This window comes from Neohortaea acidophila, assembly GCF_010093505.1.
Source record: "Neohortaea acidophila strain CBS 113389 unplaced genomic scaffold BDY17scaffold_5, whole genome shotgun sequence".
Classification (NCBI taxonomy): domain Eukaryota; kingdom Fungi; phylum Ascomycota; class Dothideomycetes; order Mycosphaerellales; family Teratosphaeriaceae; genus Neohortaea; species Neohortaea acidophila.
In genome coordinates, this window is record NW_022985514.1 from 1,781,868 (window position 1) to 1,805,997 (window position 24,130).

General features: G+C 58.3%; 9 protein-coding genes across 9 annotated transcripts; 7 read left to right on the plus strand and 2 right to left on the minus strand.

Moving 5' to 3' along the window:
* Nucleotides 1–168: 168 nt before the first annotated feature.
* BDY17DRAFT_353822 (uncharacterized protein) lies at nt 169–2,231 on the plus strand. Its single transcript, XM_033738239.1, has 5 exons — nt 169–552; nt 615–685; nt 741–790; nt 849–1,076; nt 1,130–2,231. Exons 1-5 carry the CDS (start codon nt 229–231, stop codon nt 1,954–1,956), a joined length of 1,500 nt encoding a protein of 499 aa, XP_033590297.1. The 5' UTR covers nt 169–228; the 3' UTR covers nt 1,957–2,231.
* On the plus strand, nt 2,227–6,686 carry BDY17DRAFT_297978 (uncharacterized protein). Its single transcript, XM_033733666.1, has 2 exons — nt 2,227–5,958; nt 6,024–6,686. The coding sequence occupies exons 1-2, from the start codon at nt 2,603–2,605 to the stop codon at nt 6,322–6,324; spliced, it is 3,657 nt and encodes a 1,218-aa protein (XP_033590298.1). The 5' UTR covers nt 2,227–2,602; the 3' UTR covers nt 6,325–6,686.
* Nucleotides 6,687–7,182: 496 nt separating this feature from the next.
* BDY17DRAFT_153243 (uncharacterized protein) lies at nt 7,183–9,246 on the plus strand. Its single transcript, XM_033729648.1, has 2 exons — nt 7,183–7,563; nt 7,624–9,246. The coding sequence occupies exons 1-2, from the start codon at nt 7,413–7,415 to the stop codon at nt 9,096–9,098; spliced, it is 1,626 nt and encodes a 541-aa protein (XP_033590299.1). The 5' UTR covers nt 7,183–7,412; the 3' UTR covers nt 9,099–9,246.
* On the plus strand, nt 9,246–10,735 carry BDY17DRAFT_153308 (uncharacterized protein). Its single transcript, XM_033729649.1, has one exon. The coding sequence runs from the start codon at nt 9,394–9,396 to the stop codon at nt 10,684–10,686; it is 1,293 nt and encodes a 430-aa protein (XP_033590300.1). The 5' UTR covers nt 9,246–9,393; the 3' UTR covers nt 10,687–10,735.
* Nucleotides 10,548–12,592, minus strand: BDY17DRAFT_334732 (VPS28 protein-domain-containing protein; the record flags this gene model as incomplete). The annotated part of the gene is made up of 3 exons (XM_033737917.1): nt 10,548–11,732; nt 11,895–12,294; nt 12,353–12,592. Coding segments are annotated over 3 exons (1,587 nt in total), but the record flags the coding sequence as incomplete, so codon positions are not given.
* Nucleotides 12,593–12,731: 139 nt separating this feature from the next.
* On the plus strand, nt 12,732–15,262 carry BDY17DRAFT_297983 (Noc2p family-domain-containing protein). Its single transcript, XM_033733667.1, has one exon. It carries the CDS (start codon nt 12,746–12,748, stop codon nt 15,203–15,205), a length of 2,460 nt encoding a protein of 819 aa, XP_033590302.1. The 5' UTR covers nt 12,732–12,745; the 3' UTR covers nt 15,206–15,262.
* Nucleotides 15,263–15,475: 213 nt separating this feature from the next.
* On the plus strand, nt 15,476–16,933 carry BDY17DRAFT_153362 (naringenin 3-dioxygenase). Its single transcript, XM_033729650.1, has 2 exons — nt 15,476–16,875; nt 16,930–16,933. Exon 1 carries the CDS (start codon nt 15,559–15,561, stop codon nt 16,699–16,701), a length of 1,143 nt encoding a protein of 380 aa, XP_033590303.1. The 5' UTR covers nt 15,476–15,558; the 3' UTR covers nt 16,702–16,875; nt 16,930–16,933.
* Nucleotides 16,907–18,785, minus strand: BDY17DRAFT_153367 (uncharacterized protein). Its single transcript, XM_033729651.1, has 2 exons — nt 18,094–18,785; nt 16,907–18,031 (listed from the first exon to the last, which is right to left on the minus strand). The coding sequence occupies exons 1-2, from the start codon at nt 18,539–18,541 to the stop codon at nt 17,112–17,114; spliced, it is 1,368 nt and encodes a 455-aa protein (XP_033590304.1). The 5' UTR covers nt 18,542–18,785; the 3' UTR covers nt 16,907–17,111.
* Nucleotides 18,786–21,568: 2,783 nt separating this feature from the next.
* On the plus strand, nt 21,569–24,052 carry BDY17DRAFT_297988 (catalase-like domain-containing protein). Its single transcript, XM_033733668.1, has 3 exons — nt 21,569–22,236; nt 22,292–22,349; nt 22,406–24,052. The coding sequence occupies exons 1-3, from the start codon at nt 21,626–21,628 to the stop codon at nt 23,963–23,965; spliced, it is 2,229 nt and encodes a 742-aa protein (XP_033590305.1). The 5' UTR covers nt 21,569–21,625; the 3' UTR covers nt 23,966–24,052.
* Nucleotides 24,053–24,130: the final 78 nt, after the last annotated feature.

The window sequence follows — 24,130 nt, forward strand, 5'->3', positions numbered from 1 at the left end:
CGTGCTACTTAGCCACGTCGATCTCTGCTTAACATACGGTCCGTGGGCATGGTAGCGTGTGCTCGGTGACGGCGCACGCTTAGAAGTAAGTGCCCATTCCATGTCGCAGGTCTCCTCCTATCCTCTCGTTTTCTTTTGCTTCCTTGAGTGATCTCCCGCTCAATTTCCCTCCGTTCCACTGCATACCATCTCACGCGAACAAGTGGTTACCATTGAGGAAGCGCAACGATGTATATCGGTGCCATCGCCGTCACGCTAGCCGCATCGCTCGCGAGCATGGCCCACGCCGCTGCGCACGCGCCGGCCAACCCTCCCTGGCCGACCTGGTGCTACACAACCTGGGGGAAAGGAGCGGTCCCCTACCACACAGATTGGTCGACCAAGTACACTCCTTGCACGAGTGTCGTCACCTCGACCAAGACCAAGGCCAGGACTCTCCCTCCTTCGACCAGTACAGTCACGCACACCGTTACCACGGTCACTACTGCCACGACGTCCACGGAGACCGACACGGCGACCAACACAATCACTGACACAGTTACGAATACTAACGTATGTTCCGCCTCCGGCCATCTCGCGACAAGAATCGCTGGGTTGATATTCGCTGCGTACAGACCGAAACTGACACCACCACCACGGTGAGCACGTCGACGACCGCAACATCGACCGTTGCTACCTCTCCTGGGTTCGTTCAATCGCAGAGCGCGAGCAATCCCCTACTGACTGCAAATGGCGGGCAGATTTCTACCCGTCCAGTCGACGCTCCCAGGCTCTTCTTATTCAGGCTCCGGTAGGAATCCCCCAGCTCCCTACTTTGGGGCTAACAATGGCTAATCCTCCATATTCAGCTGGCCCCGATCCAGTAGTAAAGCGTGAGCCTGAGCCTGCCGCAATGGTCGAGGCAAGAAAACCGTCTGGTCAAGCGCTGGTCGGATTCAATCGAAACCTTCATCCGCACGGGGTCAATTGCATCCAACAGACCCACAGCAGCTGCGCTAAGACAACGAGAACGGTGACGTCGGTGTCAGAGATAACGCCATCGCCGGTCATTGTGGGAACCACAGCCACTGAAACAGGTAGGTATTGTGAGGGGCCTCGTGGCAAGCGATGTGTCTGACGCGGTGCGCAGATACGATATATCCCTCGGCGACAATAACCATCACCACGGAGACCACGACAACGAGCACGACATCAACATCCACCACGACCACAACGACGGCGACCAATATAGTCTATGCAACTGCCACGGTCTACGCCGCATGCGCAGAGAACAACTTGGCGGACGCAGTCGATGGCCAGGTGATTGGAGAAACGCTCAACAACAACATGGCGGACAAGTTCGTCACTGTCAGTGGCATAACCAGTGCATACGATTGTAAGTCGTGGGGTGTGATAAGATTGGACGAGCGTAGGCTGACTGATGTGCGCGCGTGCGTCCAGGCTGTGTGGCAGGCTTGCAGCTCACCAACGCCGCCGTTTGGAGTTACACTCCAAGCGGCATGTTCGCGGGCTGCTTCGTCTCAGTGGCGCCGACTTGCCCGAGTCAGGGCGCCGACACTTACGGCGTCTTCGAGAATTTTCTGGCACCGCAGACGATTGGCAACTACAACTGTGGAGAGAATATCGCAGGGGTGGTTTAGAAGGCTTCGAGCAGGCTCTTCGATGAGGCGAAGAAGTCATGGGAAGACCGTCGGTTCCGTACAATTATTAAGCCGTGAGCTCCGCTGTCTCCTTGCCTCCTTCCTTCGCCTCAGATACATGTGCTTGACGGCAGAGTTGTCGGGATGTGGTGCTGGGTGGATTGAGTGCACTGCTTGCATAAGGGCGTACGTGAGAAGACCCCGAGAAGCGAGGGACCTATCAGGCTCGAGTGGAGTTGCCAACATTCGGTGCTGGTCAGGCACGGGTCGGCCCGCGCACCGTGGGCCTCCACATCCCCCGCGGCCCCATGTTTGACAAACAGTGGACAGAACGATGGACGGTGATCGGCGAGGGTCTAGTATTTGAGGCTGCATTGATCACAGGCCAGGCCATGCCAGACCATCGGTGCGCGAGGCCACGGATGCACGGCTCTGCAAAACAGCTGGATTAGGTGCTGCTGCTGCATGGACGTATACTGGCAGGGGGCGTAGCTGAGTCAGGCGCAGGGCCTCGGGCGCTAGTGCATTCCTTATGCGACCACGCGGTCTGGACGCTGGAACCCCCCCGTCGAGTTATTAGGCGAGGCAGACAACCCTTTGAATCTACCAAACATCTTCCCTCCGCGCTGCTGCTCGTGTCCATGCCCCACTGCTGTCCCGCGACGCTTCTTGGATTCTCGGAGTCTTGGAGCCCGAGCGTTTCCCCTACATACACCTCCTGTGGAGAACTCCGAGCGCGGCTGATCGCGCGACCTACTCATCACATCCGCCCGCCGTGTCACGGATTCACCGGCTCGTGGCAAGATCACCATCGCACTATCCCTGCGGTCGTGGGCACTCCAGCATGGGTGCATGGGAAAGCTGAAGAGCGAGGACATGGGATCGCCGGCCTCCCGTTGCCGTACACGCGACTGCAGCAGTGGTAGGCGGCTTCTTCTCCCCGCACACCTCCGCCGTCTGCCATGATGCGCATCCCCATCCGAGAGCAGCTCGCCCTGCTCATCCTCCTCGCCTCCCTCATCGGCCTCGGCGTCATCTCCATTGCAACATGGGTCGCCAACCACTCCTTCGTCCTGAGCGTCTGCCGCTCCCGCCTCTCCCTCACCGCATCCCTCAAAGCCGCCCAGCTCGCGTCGAATCTCGACCTCATGCAGACCACCTCCAACCTCGTTTCCACCAGGGTTATCATCCAGGCCGCATTGGAGAATTATGTCAACAGCGGAGACAACTCTGCCGCCAATTGGGCCCAGGCAGACCAAGATATGGCCGCCGTGATTGGATCGGGCGGTTCGGTGGGCCAGGATCTGCTATTGCAGAGCATGGTATATCCTAGGAATGCCTCGGGCCCTGCCGGTCCGTACAGTGTGCTCAACACGACCAGTGCGCAGGTACAGGGTGTTCTGGAATTACCCTGGACCTGCCCCAATGGCAGCCCGGCCACCCTCGGCATGTCCCCTTCTAAATGTGGAGGCCTCGATTATGGCTACCCTCCAGTGCTGTACCCAAACCTCACATATACTTCCGCCACGCTGGATAACGGGTCAAATGTGCAGCAAGCAACATACAATGGCGCCACCATCGGGCCCGGCGCGAGAGAGGCGCTGCTCCTCGGCCCGTGGCAGATCAACGAAACTTTTGCACTCGTCTCCATCACCGTACCCATCGTCAATACTACCAGTACTCTCGACGTCCTGGGCTGGCTAACCGTAGTCATGAGTGGCGCGCTGATCAGCGAAATCATGGGCAGCTCCGAGGGCCTTCAAAAAACCGGCGAAACACTGTTGGTTGGCCCAGTGAACAGCACCAACCTTTTCTCTCCCGCAATCCTGTACTCCTCCAATCATGGCCATCCACCCAGCAACTTTCCCGTCGAGTACGTTATTCCATTACCTACGGCTGACGCGAATCGACATCCAAACCACACCTTCACCACGCCGAACCTTCCCTTCCCTGTGCGCGAGTATGCAGCTGTCCAGAAAGGCCTGACGGAAGCAACAGGCAACTCTGACAATTCAGGCGCCGTCGTCAAGGGCCGCAACGAGAATGGCAGCAAGGTTGCCGTGGGGTATGCCATGCCCCAAACCGATCTGGTCGAATGGCTGGTCATTGTCGAGCTGGCGCAAAGTGAAGTCTACCGGCCCATCTACGATCTCCGGAATATCATCCTGGCCTGTGTGTTTGGCACGGCAGGCTTCATGGCCGTCATCGCCTTCCCCTTGGCACACTTTGCCGTTCGTCCTATTCGTAGTCTGCGTGAGGCTACGGCAAAATCCGTCGAGCCGCCGGGACAGTCAGGAAGCCGAAGCAGCCTTGGCTCGTTCGACTATCCGGAAGACCGAGGCCTCGACGATGCAGAGATGGTCGCTGGAGCGGGTGGAGCTGAAAAGGAGTTTGGAGAAAAGCCTGGAGACATTCCCAACGGCGCCGTCGGTAAATGGAGAGCAAAACGACACGAGGAGCGTCAGAGGAGACGCGAGAATCGGATGAAGCGGGCTTTCCGCATCCCAGGAAAAGTGCCGGATCGGAAGCATTTCGTTAAAGACGAACTCTCCGATTTGACGAGAACATTCAACGAGATGTCGGATGAGCTGATGATGCAGTACTCGCGATTGGAAGAGCGGGTGCAAGAGCGCACGGCGGAGCTGGAACTAAGCAAGAAGGCGGCGGAAGCGGCGAACGAGAGCAAGACGCTGTTCATTGCAAACATTTCGCACGAGCTCAAGACGCCTCTCAACGGTATCATGGGCATGTGCGCCGTGTGCATGCAGGAAGATGATCCGCTGCGGGTCAAGCGGTCGCTCGGGACGATCTACAAGAGCGGAGACCTTCTGCTCAACCTCCTGACCGATCTGTTGACCTTCAGCAAGAACCAGGTTGGGCAGCAGCTGAGCCTGGACGAAAAGGAGTTCCGCTTGCGGGACATCAGTCAGCAGATTGAAGCAATCTTCGAGAAGCAGGCGCGTGAGGGACACATCGACCTGCGCGTCAAGTGGGAAGGCGTTCCGTTCTACGTGTCGAATGATTCTACTCCAGACTTTTTGGACTACGGACCTAACGGGACCGGACGGCTGAAAGATATGATTCTCTGGGGCGACCTGCAACGCATCTTACAGGTCATCATCAATCTCGTCTCCAATGCGCTCAAATTCACTCCTCGCGACGGCTCGGTCGTGCTTACGATCCGATGTCTCCCCGAGCTGGCCGACATGAGCAGACGGACTTCGCGGGCCTCGCGTCAGTCTCCGTCTAGAGCTTCCCGTCAATCTCGACAGTCGCGAGGAGTCTCTGGACGCCATCATGGAGGATCAGACGCTTCCCAGGTCGGCTCCAATTTCAGCACCGCCAATGCCATCAACGCGCGAGACCGACCGCATGCCATGTCGCAAGAGCGAGCGGCATCTCCGCCTCCGGGCGTCTACCTGAATTTTGAATTTGAGGTCATCGACACTGGTCCGGGCATCCCGGAAAATCTGCAACAAAAGATCTTCGAGCCCTTTGTCCAAGGCGACTTGCGTTTGACGAAAAAGTTCGGTGGTACTGGTCTTGGCCTGTCCATCTGCTCACAGCTTGCCAGTTTGATGCATGGCTCGATCAAGGTCCAGAGCACCGTAGGGGTGGGCAGCACATTCACCTTGAACATGCCACTGCGACATTTGACGACGCGGTTGGATAGCTCGGCGAGCTCGAGCGTGGAGGCTCCAAGGGACGAAGTCCTGCGCCGAAGCCTGTCGTTTGACGACATGGACGTCGGAGTGGCTCGCCACTCTCGCTCGGCAGGCGAGGAGCTCGTGGATGAGAAGCTGACGACGACGGCCACCGTCACGACCGGCAGTCCCGCCAAAGTGACCAGCGACTCGCAGCCGCGACTCGTGGGCCTCAGCCAGCCCTTCTTCGCCTCCTCCGAGCCCATGGAATCCCCCGGCTCGCAGCCAGCGGCGATGGAAAAGATGAAAGCCGAGGCGAACCGCAGCGGCAACAAAATCCGCGTGCTCGTGGCCGAAGACAACAAAGTCAACCAAGAGGTCGTGCTGCGCATGCTCAAGCTCGAGGACATCTACGACGTCACCGTCGCCAAGGATGGGCAGGAGGCCGTCGACTACGTCAAGGAGTCCATGCTGCCCCCGACTCCGGACATGCCGAAGGAGTGCAAGCCCTTCGACCTCATCTTCATGGACGTGCAGATGCCGAACGTGGATGGGCTGCAGAGTACGAGGTTGATCCGCGAGATAGGATACCAGGCGCCCATTGTCGCTCTGACGGCGTTTGCGGAGGAGAGCAACATCCGGGACTGCATTGATTCCGGGATGAATTACTTTCTGTGAGTTTTGGCGTTGCCTGATCACTTGAACGCGGCAGTCATACTGATTTGATGTTTCTTTGCAGCTCGAAACCCATCAAACGCCCTCAACTGAAGAAAGTCCTAAAGGATTACTGCCCGCCGATACCAGAGGAGAACGAGGAGCTCTCGCCTTCGGAAGACGTCACGGCGAGCGCACAGACTCCGCCCGCCACGCAGATTATTGTGGTCAACAATCCGAAGTCGGACGACTTGCCTGGCAGCAGTAGGCAGGATGCGGCGCACTCGTTCTTTCAAACGACGGACGAGAGGCAGGGACGGGCGGATGGGCGAGAGCGGCCGGAATCGCCGGTGAGTCCTTTGACGACGCCGCCACCGCCTCCGTGATGATGGGATTACTTGGCGTTGCGAGAGTTTCATGAAAGCGTGGAGTTTTTGGCTTGGGTTCGGTTCGGATCTGGAATTAAAAGTTGAGGTATCTTGAGCGGATAGGTTTAGGGGATTGCCGGGCGGATCTGGGCACTCCTGCGTGGAGATGGGAGTTGGGGATTGACAGTTGCTTAGATGGTGATGGCGTTGCGGGGTGTTGTCCGCTTCTTGTACGCGGAATGTCGCCTCCTGACGACGTATCTCATTCACGGTTTCGCGAGCCATTGATCACTTCTATCTTCACGTCCATGGAGCGCGTGTCGTACGCGACTGAGATCAAGTATGTCGCGTCGATTCGCGATTTTTGTGGCGAAGTCCACGTGTGTGCCTCAGGGTGAAGACTATGTGTCTTGGCGAGCCTCTCATCGACTTCACTTCATCCCCTTCCGTCACACCTCCACGCAAAAGCACATTCCCAACCACATCCGCACACATCTCGCGGCCCGTCGCGTCTATCGCGCGTGCTAACGTGCTTCTGGACGCGACTATAGCAAATGCAAGCAAGCTGCACAGCAGCAACGCAGCATGAAACCGCATCTCTGCATTAGCTTCGCAGCCGGCCAAACAGCTCCTCGCCCTCCCCATTGGCTTGTCCTACTCCCCCTCCACCTTCGAAACCCAAAGCGTCACAGCCCCCGGCCTCAGGCCCCGACCTCTTCCGCCGCGGGGCTCCATTCACCTCTCTCACTGCAGTTCTCTTTTCGCGTTTGCTATCCAGCTGCCCGCGTGCGTAGCGTGTTTTTCTTTGCATGCTTTTCCCCCGTCGACTTTTGCTTTGCATTTGCCTGCCATTCAGAGGTCGAGGTCGAGTCGTTTCTCGTGCGAGCGGGCGGCGTCGATCGCGCCCCGCCACTTGTGGTTGCTCGAGGAGAAGGTAGGGGATTGATGGGGTCAAATGGCGGCCTCGCGCGGTGATTTCTGTCTTGTTGGATTGTGTTTCTTTCCTTTCGCTCTCCACTCCATTCGTACGGATAATGAATATCAAGGCGCTTTATCTCCTTGGACCGGCAGCAGCACTAATATCCCAATGATCGCATCTCGCCGCTATGGATTGCACGCAGGACATGCAATCTGGACATCCTCTCGCTAGCAAACCCTCTGTTGCCTTCTCGAGCGCTTCGGCGACTTCAGCGGCTTCGTCTCGAAGTGGAGGGAGCAGGCTCTTGTTCGGCGAGATTGATACGAGCAGCGACAGATGTCAGTCTACCTGTCGCGCTGCGCACACTCGTCAAGATCTACTGACTGACCACTCGACAGCATCTCAAACATACGCCTCGGTCGGCAGCTTCGTGCTCTGCGACAGCAGCACCTTTCTCAAATTCTGGCTCGAGGATCAATGCCGCGAACGCTTCCTATCCCACGTCGAACAAACCGACCTCGCGAACCTCCGACTCACGTGCCACGACTTCAGCGTGCGGGCTGCGCCGACGCTCTTCCAAACCCTTCACATCACCTTTCGGAGCACTACTTTCACCAAACCCGCCCGGCTAGCTGCGCTGGACCGGCTGGGCTTCAATGTTCAACGTCTAACCTTTAATCTCCCACACTCGTCCCAGACTTGCCTGGCTCCCCTGGTTGATCCGCAGAGCGGCGCCGAGCTGAGCTTCACCTACACGCCACAGATCGAGGCGCCGACGCCCAAACAGCCCAAGTACGGCGACGCCGGCACCAACGACATCCTCACGCGCCAATGGCCCGCGCTCTTCCACGCCGCCACCAACGTCCCCGCTTTCATTCGTGCCTTCTCCGCGTTTGTCAATCTCTCCCATCTCACTGTCAGCTGTCCCGGGTACGATTCAAGTCAGCGATATAGACGGAGCACAGTGGATTTTGCCCTCATCTCGCTCCGCATAGCCATCGAACGCAATGACCTCAATAGGCTGGAGAGCCTGACGCTATCTCCCATCCACCCGGATGGCCTGGCGTATCTCCTGCCACGAGCGGGTTACGGTGCCACTCCTCGTTCAGCGCGAACATGGTCTCGAATCAAACGGCTCGCGATCGCTATGGACAGTGTTACGTTGTCGTCTTTCGATCACAATTGCGAAGCAAAAGAAGAACCAGACCATTTCAAACTCCTGCAGACCTATCTGCGCAACTTCCAGTCCAATCTCACCAGCCTCGACTTCCGCTGGATCGGAAGCAAGCGCGGCTTTCCCATTCGAACCGCGGAGAGCAGCACCACGACCACCACCCCGTCAACCAGACAGAGAAGGCAAACACCGCCGCTCTACTTCCCCAACCTCAGCCAGGCAACTTTCCACAACATTCGCACCTCAGCGTCCGAAATCAGGAATTTTGCTGCCACGCACAAACGGACGGTTAGTGAGCTGCGGTTTGACAATGTGCGGCTGGCGGCTGGGGAGGGATGGAAGGATGCGCTGGCTCCTTTGACGAATGACCGTGGTAAGGAGGCTCGGTGTGTAGGAGAGAAAGCAAACGAAAAGGCATGTGAGATTATGGAGGAGATTCCGATCATGCTGGCTCCAACGACGACGAAGAAGGTGGATGTTGCGGAGGAGGTTGTAGGTAGGAGGTTTGTGCCATCGTCACCTCCGCCGGCTGTTGCGATGAGTGGTGGATGTGGAAGTTCGAGGTTGGCGAGGTGGTTCGTTGCGAAGGGCAGGGAGAGAGGCGCGGGGAGTACACCTGCTACTGCCACAGCGAAGAAGAAGGTGAGGGGTGGTTTGAGAGAAGCGCTGAGAGGAGGCGTGATGCTTACGTGGCGGTGATACGTGAAGTCCAGCAAGACGTCAAGTCCACAAGTCGAAAGACGAATTAGGGCAGACTTCTTAATTCACCCAACTGCAAATGCATGGAATCCTCCTCATCGGATACGGAGAACATTTGCGGCCGATAGGGCAAGATCTACCTCCGCACAGGCTACAGGGTAAGCTAAGTTCTTACACAACGGCATCACATGTAAGCATGCCTAAGCGACAAGCAAATAATGCCCTTGAACTGCCATTGCCGCCGCTCTGACAACGACGAATACTTGGCCCCTCTTCTCAACGTTACGTCCCAACCATGTCTGAGACAAATAGCTTCTCCATCGCCATTGTCGGCGGCGGTCTCGGCGGCCTGTTCGCAGCCTTGTGTATCCACCACCACTGCGCCTCGTCGTCCATTTCCAAGCCTATCAAAATCGACGTCTACGAGCAGGCGGCAGAGTACAAGGAGATTGGCGCCGGCATAGCCGTGGGCATCAGCGCCGTCCGGCTCGTCGACGAGCTCGGCCTGCTCGACGACATCTACGCCATCGCCGGCACCAGGCCCGGCAGCAATGCAACGCTCGTCTACCGGCGCTTCGACAGCGGAGACGAGATTTTTCGAATGCCCGTGCCGAAACCCGGGGACATGCAGGTTGCCGCTTGTGCGCGGACGGGGCTGCTTGACCTCTTCAAGACGGCGGTAGAGCGGAGAGGCGCGGCGACGCTGCATACTCGAAAGGCATGCCAGAGAGTCGAGGACGATGGCGAGCACATCACGCTCAGCTTTGCGGATGGCACGACCGCCCTTGCCGATCTGGTCATTGCGTGTGATGGCATCCACTCGGCCATTCGCGACCAGTTCGTCGCCGACCCAGCCGTGTACTCTGGGCAAGTGGCCTACCGCGATGTCATCCCCCGGGCTTCGCTAGGGGCACTGCCGGACAACGGAGCCACCATGTGGCTTGCGAAGCACAAACATCTCCTCGTGTATCCGATTTCGCGCGGCGAGGAGTTCAACTTCGTCGCCTTCATCGACCAGCCGGAGCGCGAGGCGCGGGACGTGCGCGAGAGCTGGGTGACGACTTGCGAGCGGGCGGAAGTGCAGGCGGCGTTCGCGGAGCATGAGGAGGGCGCGCAGGCTATCCTTCGCGCTCTGAGTGATCGGCCGGCCAAGTGGCGGATTAATGACCGCGAACCCTTGGACCAGTGGCACTTTATGGGCGGCAAAGTGATGCTGCTGGGCGACGCGGCTCACGCCATGTTGCCTCACTTGGGCGCCGGGTGCTCGCAGTCGATGGAAGACGGATGGGTCCTAGGCCGTGCACTGTCCGACCACTTTCGCGGCGGAACGTCGTCACGTCTTCCCACGCTCGAGGCAGTTGCAAGCCTGTATCAGGCGGCGCGCCTCCCCCGGGCACAGAAAACGCAGACGGCCAGTCGGGCCGTTGGAAAGGTGTACGGGTTTCAAGCGGAAGACCTGGTCGACTTGCCGTTTGATGATTGCTGTCCGCTCATTGCTGGCCGGGTGCGGGAGGCTATGATGTCGAGTTGGTACGGGGATGTGGATGTGGGGTATGAGAATGAGCGGGCGAAGAGGACCTCCAACTGATGAAGAGGTGGCATGTGATTAGCCGTTGCAGCAATGGAGACCAACACAAGCGTCGCTGGCCAAGTGCACGTGGCCATACGCAATGACAACGTCAACCCATCACTCCCACCCCCAAATCCCCCACCAACATCTCACCTCCATTGTCCGCCCTTCATCTCCCCAATCGTCTCTTCCCACATCCTCCCCTTGATCCAGTAACTTCAACCCCATCTGCTCCAACCTTGTCTTCAAATCCAACCGCTCGGGAGCATACGGTTCGCGAAGTGGGAACTCCACCACCAATCTCGCGTCGCGAGAGCGGGATAGATGGTACTCCACCGTTTGCGCGAGTAAGGCCGGATGGTCAGGGGAGTAGAGTGGATCGGCGGCGAGGATTGTCGCGAAAAAGTGTTTGCCGACGTGAGCGAGGGATGCAGGGTCCGACCAGTCCAGGACAGCTGCTTCTGCGCTGCCGCTATACGTGGCGAGCAAGGAGCCGTTGGCTTGGAGATTGTTGTCGAGGTTTGGGACGATTTCGGGGAGGTCTGTCAACATGACGTGAGTGCGCAGGATGGCTGCTGCTGCAATCCCCACGAGGCCGGTTCCTGCGCCGAGTTCGAGGACGGACGAGTCGGAGAGCTGGGATCGCAAGAGTGGGAGGCGTTTGGCGAGGAGGTAGGAGGAGGCCCAGGTTTTGAAGCCTAGATTGTCGGATGTCAAGGCGGGTTCGTGGAGTTCCAGTTCCAGGATGCTGCCATTCGGAGTCAGAGGAATGCGGAACTTGCGCGTCAAGTCACCCATTCCTGACCGCCCACTTCTCTCGCTCAAACGCTGCGAGGCTGCATCCCAGATTTGTTCTCGCTCGGCGTCGGTATTGAGCCAAGACAGAGGGCTGGCGATTATGGCGGTCAGATAGGCTGGTACCCCGTTACTTTTGATCCTCCGCCCTTTTGGTTCGGCTGACGAAGACGTTGTATCCCAAGACACCGGTCCTTGGCTCAAGTCTGCAAGGACGGAGAGGATTTCTGTTCCAGAAGGGCGTTGGTAGAGCTGGGGAAGATCGAGGACTAGATTGGATTAGTCAATGGTCGTCCAAGTCTCTGCCCTGTCCGCGGCTCACCGTCCATTGCCTCCTCCGAGCTCTCTCTGGTGACGTTGTTCGCCATTTCACCCAAATGATGGTCCATGCTCGAAAGTGTTTTTCCTAATGAACACCATTTACTCCAAACCCCTCTTGAACCCGTCATAAGCAGCACTCAAATCAAACTGCAACTGTCGCGCCTGCTCAGGAGTCAATTCCTCCGCCGCACGCATCTGATTCAGCGTAATCAACCACTGCACAATCTTGCCCTTGTCCTCAAAATCGCGATCGGTGACTTTGTTGACGGCTTGTATGATGTCGACGAGAATGGGGTGCAGGGTGTCCTTGGAGAGCATGTTCATCTGAATGGCGTCGAAGAAGGTGATGAAGTTTTCGGACGCGCTGACAATGTATGAGGCGCCGGCTGAGGGATTGGAAGAGGACTGGCCGTTTTGGGGGTAGCGCTGGGAGGAGTTGCGAGAGGGGGCGGTCTCGGTGGTGGCGGGCAGGCCGATTCGGAGACGTTCGGTGGCTTTGGGTGCTTCGAGCTGTTGCAAGACATGTCAGACCCAGGGGATTGAACGTGATGTGCGCGATGTGGCCTACATTCCACTCCGCCTTGAAGCTGTCGAGATCTCCAAAGGCAGCGGCAACGGTCTCGGCGGCCAAGCAACTCTTGTACTGTCGCAGTAGGCGATCGCACGTCTCGGTGTACTCGCTCTCCTGGATTGAATCGCGCAGATATGCCTTTTCTAGCGCGTCGAGGGTGACGATGATGGAGTAGATCTCGGCCAGTGATTCGTACAGGTCTCGCTCAGCAGAGGTATCGGCGAGTTTGACTTCCTGGTGTCACCGGTCAAATCCACTCCCACATTGATTGTTCGGCTGGCGAGATGTGCATACTTGGTCAAGATTGATGGTCGCCGTCAAACTGTGAGGCGTGTAGCTGTACGGAGCGGGCGCATAGGCCAGTTGCTGCGTTGGATGATACATGGATGCATGTTGCATTGGCAAGTTAAGAGGTGGACGTGGACTCGGAGGTGCCATGACGATCCCGCCGGCAAAACTTCGGCGAATCAAAAATTCCCCGGACTGGAACTTTTTTTCGAGAGCAGCTCGCAGACGGCAGTCCACCCACCGACACACACAACGATGGCGCAGACCAAGGCCACCAAGAAGTTTGAGAAGCGGCATCTCAAGGATACGCTGGAGAAGCGGAATGGGTTCAAGAAGATCAAGCAGCGGCAGCAGGTGAAGGCGAAGAAGAAGGCACGCAGAGCGGAAGAGCATGGCGAGCCCGAGCCACGCAAGGCAGCGCCGAACAGCGTGTCAAAGGAGGCCAAAGAGAAGCTACAATCTATGAGTGTCGATGAGTTCTTCCAAGGTGGATTCGAAGTTCCCGAACTCCCCAAGAATGGCAGCAAGAGGAAGAGGTCGCAGCAGGTGGAAGAGGACGAAGAATCCGATGCCTCCTTCGAGCAGGAACCAGTGCCGCAAGATGACGACGTGGACGACATGTCAGAGGAGGATGACCTGGAAGACCATGAACAGCAACTGCAGGCTCTCGCGCAAAATGACCCCGAATTCCACAAGTATCTGCAGGACAACGAGCCGGAACTACTGGACGTCAACCTTGATGAACTAGAGGGACTCAACGATGATGAGGAACCCAAGCGGAAAAAGTCAAGGAAGAGCAAGGACATGGATGCCGACGAGTCGGGGGAAGAGCCCGAGGCGAAGAACAACGAGCTCACCAAAGCCACCATTCGAAAGTGGGCGTCCGCCTTGACCACCCAACACTCCCTTCGCACCGCTCGCGAGGTCATCCTCGCATTCCGCGCCGCCGCCCATGTCTCCGACGACGATGAACAAGGCTTCAAATACTCCGTCTCCGACCCCCAAGTCTATCACGAGCTCCTCACCCTCGCCCTTAAGCAGATCCCGGCGGTTTTCGAACACCATCTTCCCGTGCAAGAGAACAAGCACGGCAAGGTGCACGTGGCGACGGAGAGCAAGAAGTTCAAGACCATCACACCACTTCTCCGCAGCCATGTCGGCAGTATACTGCATCTCCTCGACCACCTGTCCGACCCGGCGACTCTGCGATTGACTCTCTCCTGCACTCTCCCGCTGCTCCCCTACCTCCTCTCCTTCAAGAAGCTCGTCCGCGACATGACCAAGGGTGTCACCAATGTCTGGTCCCTCACATCTAACACAGAAGCAACGCGTATTGCCGCCTTCCTTCTGCTCCGCCGCCTGATGGTCATTGGCGACCCAGGCATACGTGAAAATGTGCTGAAAGCCATCTACCAGGCTCTCGTTAAGGGATCCAGAAACACCACCATCCATACCCTCGCCGGCGTGAACCTCATGAAGAACTCCGCCTCGGAGCTGTGGGGTCTCGACGGAAGTGTGGGCTACACCACCGCTTTCACCTTCATCCGACAACTCGCCATCCACCTGCGCAACTCCATTCAGAACAACGCGAAAGAGTCGTACAAGGCCGTGTACAACTGGCAATACGTCCACAGCCTGGACTTCTGGTCCCGCGTCCTCTCCGCACACTGCACCGCCTCTGATGCCCCCCTACGACCGCTCATATACCCGCTGGTTCAAGTGACGCTGGGCGCCATGCGCCTCATTCCCACCGCAACATACTTCCCCCTCCGCTTCCAACTCATTCGATCTCTCCTCCGCCTAAGCCGGGCGACAGGAACTTACATTCCACTCGCAGCACCAATCTACGAAGTGCTAACATCGGGCGAAATGCGCAAAGTGCCCAAACCCGCCACGCTGAAACCTCTCGACTTCTCTACCGCCATCCGCGCCCCGAAGGCCTATCTCCACACCCGCACGTACCAGGACGGCACCGGCGAGCAAGTGCAGGAGTTGCTGGCGGAGTTCCTCGTGCTGTGGAGCAAGAACATTGCCTTTCCCGAGCTGTCCCTGCCGGTGACGGTGATGCTGAAGCGCTGGCTGAAGGATGTCAATAGTCGTGAATTCGGCAAGGGGAACAAGAACCCGCGGGTCAATGGCATGGTGTCGCTGGTCGTGCAGAAGGCGGAAGCGAACGCGAAGTGGGTTGAAGAGAGGAGAGCAAAGGTGGAGTTTGCGCCGAATGATCGCAAGGGCGTTGAGGCCTTCTTGAGGGAAGTGGAGTGGGAGAAGACGCCTATTGGGGCGTTTGTTGTTGGCTTGAGACGGACGAAGGAGGAGAAGGAGAAGGTATTGGAGCAGGCTAGGAGGGACGAGGAGAAGAAGGGGCAGGATGAGAGGAATGCTAAGGAGAAGGAGAAGGTTAGTAATGGAAGGATTGAGGAAAGTGACGTTGACAGCGAGGAGGACGAGGACGAGGAAGCGGAAGAGATGAGTGAAGCGGAGGATCTTGATGACGACTTCACCAATGACGAGGATGAAGAAGTGGAAGGTGAGGATCTTCTCATTGACGGGGATGAGTGAGATGATTGGAATAGATAGATACCTTGCGCTACAATCACAACGTTGTCCATGCTCGACTCACGTGACTTCCCCAGACTTGAGACCTCAAAACGGCAAGTCGTCGCGAAGCCTTCTCCACCTCCCAGACTCACGCCATTGCCTAGAGCGCGCCCCGTCGAATCCGCCCGCCATCGAGATCCGAATGTGATTCTTCATCATGGAACTCGTCCTCTTCGGCGCCCTCCTCCTCCTCATCGTCTCCAAGACTCTCGTCCTGGCGACCCTCATCGGCTTCGTGCAGGCGAGGTAGACGTAGCTTCAACTTGCTGGCTGTCGCCACCTCCCCTTCCGATATCGCCAGTCCATCTACCACCATGGCCTTTACCGAAATCCCCGTGCTCGACATCGCCGAAGCCCGTGCGGAGCACACGAAGCCGGCCTTCCTCAAGAAACTCCGCGATGCGCTGTTGAACGTCGGCTTCCTGTACATCGCCAACGCCGGCATTGAGCAAGACCTGTACGACCGGGTATGCGAAGCCGGGATCCGCTTCTTCGATCTCCCCGAGGCGGAGAAGCTGCGCATCGAGATGAAGAACGAGCGCAGCTTCCTAGGCTACTCGCGCCTCGGGAATGAAATCACCGCGCACAAAGCCGACTGGCGCGAGCAAATGGACATCAGCACGCCGCAGCCTCTCCCCAAGCCCACCGACCCGCTGTACTACAACCTCCTCGCTCCCAACCAATGGCCGCAAGACGCGCTCCTCCCCGGCTTCCGCCAGCTGTACGAGCAGTACATGGCGCAAATGTCGGACGTGAGCATCTTCTTCATGCGCCTGATTGCCGAGTCCCTCGACCTGCCGCCCACCGCCTTCGACCCCTTCTTCGACGCCAATCAGCAGCACAAGCTGAAAATCGTCAAGTACCCGGACTCCGGCGAGGGCGCCGGCCAAGGCGTCGGCCCGCACAAGGACTCCATGCTGACCTCGTACTTGCTGCAAGCGAGTCCGCACCGCGGCTTGCAGGCGCAAAACACGCACGGCGAATGGATCGATGTGCCGCCCATCCGCGGCACCCTCGTCGTCGCCATCGGCCAAGGCCTGGAAGCCCTAACCGGCGGCGTGTGCGCCAGCACCACCCATCGCGTCGTCTCGCCGGCCGCAGGCCAGGGCCCGCGCTACAGCATCCCCTTCTTCCAAGGCGTGTCCTACGACGCCAAATTCGAATCCATGGACGTGCCGGCCCACGTGCGCGCACTCCGGCAGGAAGTGCTGGACAAAGAAGGCGGGCGCAAGGACGACGTGGAATTCACATTCGTCAAAGGCAAGTGGGCGCATTTGGGCGAGGCGACGCTGATGAATCGCATCAAGAGCCATCCGGACGTCAGCGAGCGCTGGTACCCCGATTTGCTGCGGAGTTTGCGCGCCGCGCAGGCAGAGCAGGCGAGTTTGGACGGCGCGTCGGAGTCGAAGGCTTTTGGGAGTGCGGGTGCGGCGAAGCAGCCCATCCAGGCGCATTGAATCTCGAGGTCTGTTGGGGGCGAATTAGAATGTGATGGGTCCCTAACTCAACGACTTGATTTTTTGGGGGGTGGCTAATGGTACAAATATTATTTACAATGGGGGCATCAACTTCGTGCATGGGGCATCTCAAATAGAGCAGAATCTCTATCGCTCACTCGCTCTCTGTGATCGGTAACGCCGCTCCCGTCCTTTCGTCGTGCCGCATTTCCTCATTAATCGCGCGAGGGTGTGCCGTGGTCATCCGTCTCGTCACTCCTGTTTGTCACAGCAGCATCTGACGATGCGTCCGTCGTCATGCATGGTCGCCATCGAGTCGACCCGGCCAGTTCGGCATCGTCAAGAAGGGATGATTGCTACAGCGCAATGCAAATCGTAATGTCGTCTTCCTCCCACCATCCAATTTCTCCTCAACCACTCGCATAATGCGGCATGGAATACGGATGCTGCTGCATCTGCGCCTGGTGAAGGTGATGCTGATGCTGCTGGTGGTGATAGTGCGGGCTCGGCTGCTGCGGATGCCCGTAGTTCAGCGCAGGGTCTGGCTGGCGCGACTCCATCTGCATGGCGTATTGCGGTTGCGAGGCGTAGAGGTGCGGTTGCTGTTGTTGCTGTTGTTGCTGTTGCGCGGCGGGGGCCGGGGCCGCTGCTTGCGGGGAGGGTTGTCGGGATTGCTGTTGCTGTTGTTGGGGCTGGGCGTGATAGCCGACTGCGGCGCTCACGTCGACCGGCTGGTAGGTCGCTTGCGTGGGTGTCGGCGCTTGCTGCTGCTGTTGTTGTGAAGGAGGTGGCGGATGAGGTGCGGAGGTGGGCTGGTAGGTGGGATGGTGGTGAAGCGCGGATTGCGATGGATACATTTGCTGTTGCACAGCCTGGGGATACTGTCGATCCTGCGGCGAGGTGGTCTCGCTTCGGCTAGGCATGGCCGAGCCCGAGTACGCGTGCTGTATCGACGGGGTCGCGAATTGCGAGAATTGGTTGGCGACGGAGGAAGGGTAAGTTCCATGAACCGAAGATTGGACGGCGTCGTGGACGACGTCGGAATGCGGTCCCGCGCTTTGCACGCCTTCGTGCGCTCTCCAGTCCGACAGGCTCCTCACCATGTGTGCGGATTTGGCGTCTTGAATCGTCGCTGGCGCGGTCTGGACTTGGACAAGCTCGTTCGGAGATGGCTGCCAGAAGCCATGACTCGGATGCGGCACCTGTTGTGTAGCTAGATGCAGAGTGGGTGGTGCATGCGCAACTTCCGCTACGGGCATGCTCGATGCCGATACGTGGGTGTGTACGGTGGAATTGGATCGCAGCGATGACTTGCGAACTTCCGCCGAGTCTTGGGCTTGCCATGAGAGTTAGCAATGCGTACTGCGCGCATAGAATGCATCCTAAACATACCCAAAGCCGCTTCGGCAGCAAAGACTCCCGCACGCTGGCTCAGTTTGGCACGGAGAAAGGACACCTCTTCCTCGAGCTCGCGATTTCGTTGCTGTGCGACCGCGAGCGCCTTCTCGGAAGCCTCTTTGGCGGCGCGAAGGTCATTGATGCCGTTCTCCAGGCCTTCGATCTGGGCCTTTGTCCTCTGGCGAATGGCGCGTTGCGCCTCGCGGTCATTTGCTCGTTTGCGATCGAGCTGGGCGGCGGACAGCGTGGAGACGCTCCTTGTGCCCGCGCGGGACGCCCTCTTCTTGTTGGAACTGCTTGACGCCGACTCCGGCTCGGACATGGTCAGGCCATATTGCTGAGAGTCGGAGTGCGACTGGAATGATGAGCCGCCAGTCGGGTTCATAGCTGGCCATCCGCCCATCAGACTGAAAGGCTGGGGCGGTAACAGGACACACGTCATGGGCTGGGAGTGCTGGGGATCGCGATCGACGGGTGGTGGGTCTTCAGTAGTGCGGGACGAGTAGCCGTGAGATGCGTGAGGTCATGAGGCCAGAGCTGCAGGTACGAAAGCGAGCGGGGCGGCGAGCATGGCACATTCAACAGACCTCCAACGCCGGACGGTGGTGAGCAAAAGGTAGGGGTCGGGGAGAGGGAGAGAGAGAGAGAGAGAAAGGCTATACGCCGAACCTGGGGAGTGATCCTTTTATGAAACAACCCGCCTAGCGCTGGAGTCTGGAGATGAGAGTGGGCCAGATAAGGCAGGTGGCCGAGAAGGTACGCAAGAGGGAAAAAGGATGGGGGGATTCCGCAGAGGAATGCAAAGCGCCATACGCCCCGGCAGTGCCATTCTGGGGGCCGTCGGCTGACGATGGCGCATGTCGGGCGCCGGCGAGCGCAAGGTAGTGTACCGGCAGTCGGTGCTGCACTAGCCAAATGGCGCCGTTGTCGTCAGAAGCGAGATGTCTTGCCATGTGGTGGGCGTCCGGCAGAGCGGTTTAGTGGCTCGTCCCTCAACAGCCGGTGCATTGGCCAGAAGGATGAGGGTGCCGGGCCACCAATAGAGCAGCTGCGTATCGGCCGAAGCCACTGCAGCACAAGCCGCATGCGACGATGAGCTGATGACTGGGGAGCGATGATGCATAGAGTTTCATGCGCGGCCGCATCTCGCGTGGCCTTCGGGCACGGTGCGCTCGATCCCACCTCCCACGTGTCCGGAGTTGTGATCCGAGGGAAAGCCACGCACGGAGCGCCATGCATGGGGCGCACATAGGCTGAATTGCACCCTATTTAGCCCGGAGTGCTGTCCTTTTCCCTCCGTACATGACCATGTACGAATGTCACTGAGGAGGGAAGGGCTGGGGGGGAGGATGGAAGATGCCCATCAGCGGAGGTTGATTGAACACGTCTCTCACTCACAGCAACTGCGGTGGCGGGTGTGTAGCAGTGTCGAGAAGATGAAGATTGCCATTGTACCCAAAATAAGCGGCAAGCCACCGAGGGCAAGCGCAACGGCGCAGACGCCCGAAAGGGAAGTGTTGCCGGACAAGCAAGAAAGTGCCTGGCCGCCGATTACCTGATACTGTAGGACATGGCCGAAGGCAACCAAAAGTGTTACCCCCAAGAGCTCATCCCCTCGCGGCGTGCATGTCGGATCCCCAAAGCCCAGAATGGCGGCGCCTCATGAGGAGCTGGCGTGGCGCGGCGGGGGTACACGCAGGACCTTGATGCGTCGATGGCAACCTGATGATACTTTGACGACCCGATGAAAAGCGGAACGAGTCCACACCCATGACATCTTCTTTCGGAGGGTCTTTCGGCGGGCCAGTGCCGTCCAGGCGGGCCAATGCTGGAGGAAAACTTCTTTCTCGTCAGCGTCCAATCCGGGCTCGAGGGGAGTGCAGTAGCGCGGCTTTAGAGTTCGCTGGCGCGCAGCGGCAGCACGTGGCAGCACGTTTCTAGAACGATCCTTTGGCCTTCTCCCTGCAGGAGTTGGGGAGGCGTACGCGAGAGATGGGTGAGGCCAACGCGGCCACACTCGGCACCTCATGCCCGTAGCGTGTCGGCAGCGTATTGCCGTGATGCTTGTTCCCTGCCATCAAACTGCTGAGTGGATGATGCAATGCCACGCGATCCCATCATCATCCCATCTACCGTCGCCCGGTGAGCAGCCGGCGCCAGGCAGCCTGCCCGCAATTTGCGCAAAATTAGGTGTCTTGCGCGTGCCTTTTATTTATTGCACCACTTCCATATGGCGTACGTAACGAGGCCAATTGCACGCGTCTGCTCGTCGACAACTAATCATCAGTCAGGCCAGTCGCGCATTCCCGTAATCCTCGGCTCAACTTTCAAGGATGATTACGCTGCCTGCAGCCACGTTTCCTGCCGAACAGCGTGCATTGCATGAGTGCGATGCGAAGCTAGGAGTGAAAGGAATCTGTTGGCCGCATGCATCCTCTCCCCTTAACGCCCACTTCAGGGTCCGGCACTACAACCCTCCAAAAAAGCGCTCACGGTTTCGAAACAAGCTTCTCACTACATGCCATGGCCAAACATGCGAAGCCAACCTGTCTACGTCCTTTGCCGGAGTCTCCCGCACGCACGCATATCTTCCGCGAGGCTGAAATGTGGGCATGCAAAGTCTAGAACGCCTGGACGACTTCACCACTCGGCCACGCTCGGTTGAAGGTGAGACGGAGGGCTTTTCTCTTAGACATACAACCTTCGTCCCCGTACGAAGCTCCACACTCCTGCCACCACATACATTGCCGGGGAGTTGCGAATTCACATTGATACCCACGGCTGTCGAGATGGGGGCGGATGAGGCTTCTCACCACTCAGCGTTGAACGGCGGTGCCGATTCTCTCGAAGGCACTCAGTCTTGAGCGAAAGGCCAGCCGAAGAAGTGCTAGAATGCAGGCAGCCTTCCTGGTTGCTTTCATGTGCCAGGCGGCTCTGTCCAAATGTCGATCATAATGACCTCAAGTGCCGATCCCACCAGCACGGTTTGACGTGCAAATGTCGTCAGCTTTTTGACTTTGTTCCGTTGCCACTTACACACCAGCCGACAGCCTGCCCACACCGAAGACACCCACGACATCAAGACTACATAACTATTCCTTCCGTCCAGCATCACGGACCCAGAGTTTTGCGAATCCTCCGAGAAAGCTGCATTTTGACATTGGGCATCTAACCTCGTCAAGACTAAATGAAGCATCACAGTGACGTTGGAATGATGAGCAACTGCCACGTCTCATTGGTGTTGACACGACCCCACCTTGCTGGAGTCACCAAGCTGAGGCCCCCGGTGAGCAGAAGCGATGCCATTAGACTTACCCAACCTCGCTATTGCTCTACTGATTGGAAGGTGTGGCGGCTTGGGCCTTCGGAACAGCTCTCCAGCGCTCGCTTTAACTGCATGTAGATGATGACGACCAGATGAAGTCAGCTGGTGCCAATCGTCTTTCTCTATATATATACAGGGCAGCAACGGTAAGCAAGTTCGTTTTTCTCTTATTCAATTCCCTCCAATCACTACACCTTCACCATGGCCTCCACCGCAATTTCTTCGGGCTTGCAACAACTCCAAGAGACGCTGAACGGGTCGCTCGAAGGCCACAAGCTGGCGAGCATGGCCAAGGACACAAAGGATTACAACAATCCCAACGCCCGGCTGACCACCGACTACGGCGTGAAGCAGGAGAACACGGACGATTGGCTGAAGGTCGTCACCGACGACAAGACCGGACCATCGTTGCTGGAAGACCACGCCGCCCGCGAGAAAATCCATCGATTTGACCATGAGCGCATTCCTGAGCGTGTCATCCACGCACGCGGCGCCGGTGCGTTCGGTACCTTCAAGCTGCACAAGAGTCTGGAGGAGTACACGACTGCGGGCGTTCTGACCGACACCTCTCGCTCAACGCCTCTCTTCACCCGCTTCAGCACGGTGGTTGGAAGCCGTGGCTCGGCCGATACTGTGCGTGATGTGCGCGGCTTCGCGGTCAAGTTCTACACCGAGGAAGGCAACTGGGACATTGTTGGGAACAACATGCCGGTCTTCTTTATTCAGGATGCGATCAAGTTCCCCGACATGGTCCACTCTGCCAAACCGGAGCCCAACAACGAGGTTCCGCAGGCCCAGAGCGCCCACAACAAGTGAGCCTTTAGTCTGCACTTTGATCGCCATCTGGTGGATGCTGACAACGTCTAGCTTTTGGGACTTTCAGTACCTTCATAGTGAAGCCACTCATATGTTCATGTGGCAACAGGTAAGCACTGCCTGCGTGTATCCTGCGGTCCTCTTAACGTCTAACGCATCTCACAGTCTGATCGTGGAATTCCCCGCTCCTACCGTATGATGCAAGGCTTCGGTGTCAACACTTACACCCTCCTGAATGCCAAGGGCGAGCGCTTCTTTGTCAAGTTCCACTTCACACCACAGCTTGGTGTCCACAGCTTCGTCTGGGACGAGGCATTGAAGCTTGCTGGTCAAGACCCTGACTTCCACCGCAAAGATCTCGAAGAGGCCATCACCAACGGCTCTTACCCCAAGTGGGACTTTGGCGTCCAGATCATCCCCGATGGCCAAGAGCACGACTTCGAATTCGACATTCTCGACGCCACCAAGATCTGGCCGGAGGAACAAGTGCCCGTGCAGTACGTTGGCGAGCTCGAACTCAACCGCATGCCGGACGAGTACTTCACGCAAACGGAGCAAGTCGCCTTCTGCACTGGCCACGTCGTCCCGGGCATCGGCTTCTCAGACGACCCGCTCCTGCAAGGCCGCAACTTCAGCTACCTCGACACCCAGCTCAGCCGTCTCGGCACCAACTGGCAAGAGCTGCCGATCAACAAGCCCGTGTGCCCCGTCATGAACAACAACCGCGACGGCCAGCTCCGTCACACCATCACGAAGGGCACCGTCAACTACTGGCCCAATCGCTACGAAGCCACGCCGCCGGCGAAGAAGGAGGAGGGCGCGTACATCGACTACCCCCAACAGGTCGCCGGCATGAAGCAACGCCTGCGCTCCAAGAAGTTCCAGGAGCACTTCAGCCAAGCCCAGCTCTTCTACAACTCGCAGACGGAAGCGGAGAAGTCGCACATTGCCGCCTCGTTCAGCTTCGAGCTCGACCACTGCGACGACCCCGTCGTCTACGAGCGCATGTCGCAGCGCCTAGCCGACATCGATCTCGGCCTCGCCCAAAGCGTGGCGGAAATGGTCGGCGGCTCCGTCCCGCAGAAAGCCGGCCGACCCAACCACGGCAAGACGTCCCGCCTCAGCCAGACGCAGTTCCAGCCCAAGAACCCTACGATCGAAACCCGGCGTGTCGCCATTTTGATCGCGGACGGTTTCGACGCCGTGGCGTACAACGGGATCGTGGCGGCGCTCAAAGCGGCCAAAGCCGTGCCGTATACCATCGGCCCACGCCGGAGCGCCATCTACGCCGCGGGAGAGCAGAAGGGTTCCTCGAAGGGCGTGACGCCGGACCATCACCTCGAAGGCATGCGCAGCACCATGTTCGACTCAGTCTTCATCCCAGGCGGGGCAGACAGCGTAGCGACGCTCCGCAAGAGCGGCCGCGCACTACACTGGGTGCGAGAAGCTTTCGCTCACCTGAAAGCCATCGGCGCGGTGGGCGAGGGCGTTGATCTGGTGCGAGACGCGGCTGCGTTGCCCGGCGTGGAGTTCAGCTCTTCGGAAAGCGTGGTGGACAGCTATGGCGTTGTGACTGCGAGCCGCACGAAGCCGGAGAGCTTCAAGGAGGTGTTGAAGATGGCCAAGGGCGCGGCGGACTTTGTTGATGCGTACTTTTTCGCCATCTCGCAGCATAAGCACTTTGAGCGGGAGCTGGAGGGCTTGTCGACGATGGTGGCTTATTAGATGGATAATGGCCCCTGCGGCGCGAGAAGATACACGTACATGCCGATTGCTAGGTAGTCAATGACACGAATAAGGATACAGCGCTGCTTTCTCGCAGGGATCTTCTTTCCAAACAACACACCGCATCGGACTCGCTCGAGTACGAGTGCAACTTGATACGCCAAC

What these genes read in the sequence shown, in the direction of transcription:
- BDY17DRAFT_353822 (XM_033738239.1), top strand. Translation starts at nt 229, where the DNA reads ATGTATATCGGTGCCATCGCCGTCACGCTAGCCGCATCGCTCGCGAGC. An exon ending in ACACAGTTACGAATACTAAC is followed by an intron (nt 553 to 614) that starts GTATGTTCCGCC and finishes CGCTGCGTACAG; the next exon opens with ACCGAAACTGACACCACCAC. An exon ending in ACCGTTGCTACCTCTCCTGG is followed by an intron (nt 686 to 740) that starts GTTCGTTCAATC and finishes AATGGCGGGCAG; the next exon opens with ATTTCTACCCGTCCAGTCGA.
- BDY17DRAFT_297978 (XM_033733666.1), top strand. Translation starts at nt 2,603, where the DNA reads ATGATGCGCATCCCCATCCGAGAGCAGCTCGCCCTGCTCATCCTCCTC. An exon ending in TCCGGGATGAATTACTTTCT is followed by an intron (nt 5,959 to 6,023) that starts GTGAGTTTTGGC and finishes GTTTCTTTGCAG; the next exon opens with CTCGAAACCCATCAAACGCC.
- BDY17DRAFT_153243 (XM_033729648.1), top strand. Translation starts at nt 7,413, where the DNA reads ATGGATTGCACGCAGGACATGCAATCTGGACATCCTCTCGCTAGCAAA. An exon ending in TGATACGAGCAGCGACAGAT is followed by an intron (nt 7,564 to 7,623) that starts GTCAGTCTACCT and finishes ACCACTCGACAG; the next exon opens with CATCTCAAACATACGCCTCG.
- BDY17DRAFT_153308 (XM_033729649.1), top strand. Translation starts at nt 9,394, where the DNA reads ATGTCTGAGACAAATAGCTTCTCCATCGCCATTGTCGGCGGCGGTCTC.
- BDY17DRAFT_297983 (XM_033733667.1), top strand. Translation starts at nt 12,746, where the DNA reads ATGTTGCATTGGCAAGTTAAGAGGTGGACGTGGACTCGGAGGTGCCAT.
- BDY17DRAFT_153362 (XM_033729650.1), top strand. Translation starts at nt 15,559, where the DNA reads ATGGCCTTTACCGAAATCCCCGTGCTCGACATCGCCGAAGCCCGTGCG.
- BDY17DRAFT_153367 (XM_033729651.1), bottom strand. Translation starts at nt 18,541, where the DNA reads ATGACGTGTGTCCTGTTACCGCCCCAGCCTTTCAGTCTGATGGGCGGA. An exon ending in TGCTGCCGAAGCGGCTTTGG is followed by an intron (nt 18,032 to 18,093) that starts GTATGTTTAGGA and finishes GGCAAGCCCAAG; the next exon opens with ACTCGGCGGAAGTTCGCAAG.
- BDY17DRAFT_297988 (XM_033733668.1), top strand. Translation starts at nt 21,626, where the DNA reads ATGGCCTCCACCGCAATTTCTTCGGGCTTGCAACAACTCCAAGAGACG. An exon ending in GCCCAGAGCGCCCACAACAA is followed by an intron (nt 22,237 to 22,291) that starts GTGAGCCTTTAG and finishes GACAACGTCTAG; the next exon opens with CTTTTGGGACTTTCAGTACC. An exon ending in ATATGTTCATGTGGCAACAG is followed by an intron (nt 22,350 to 22,405) that starts GTAAGCACTGCC and finishes CGCATCTCACAG; the next exon opens with TCTGATCGTGGAATTCCCCG.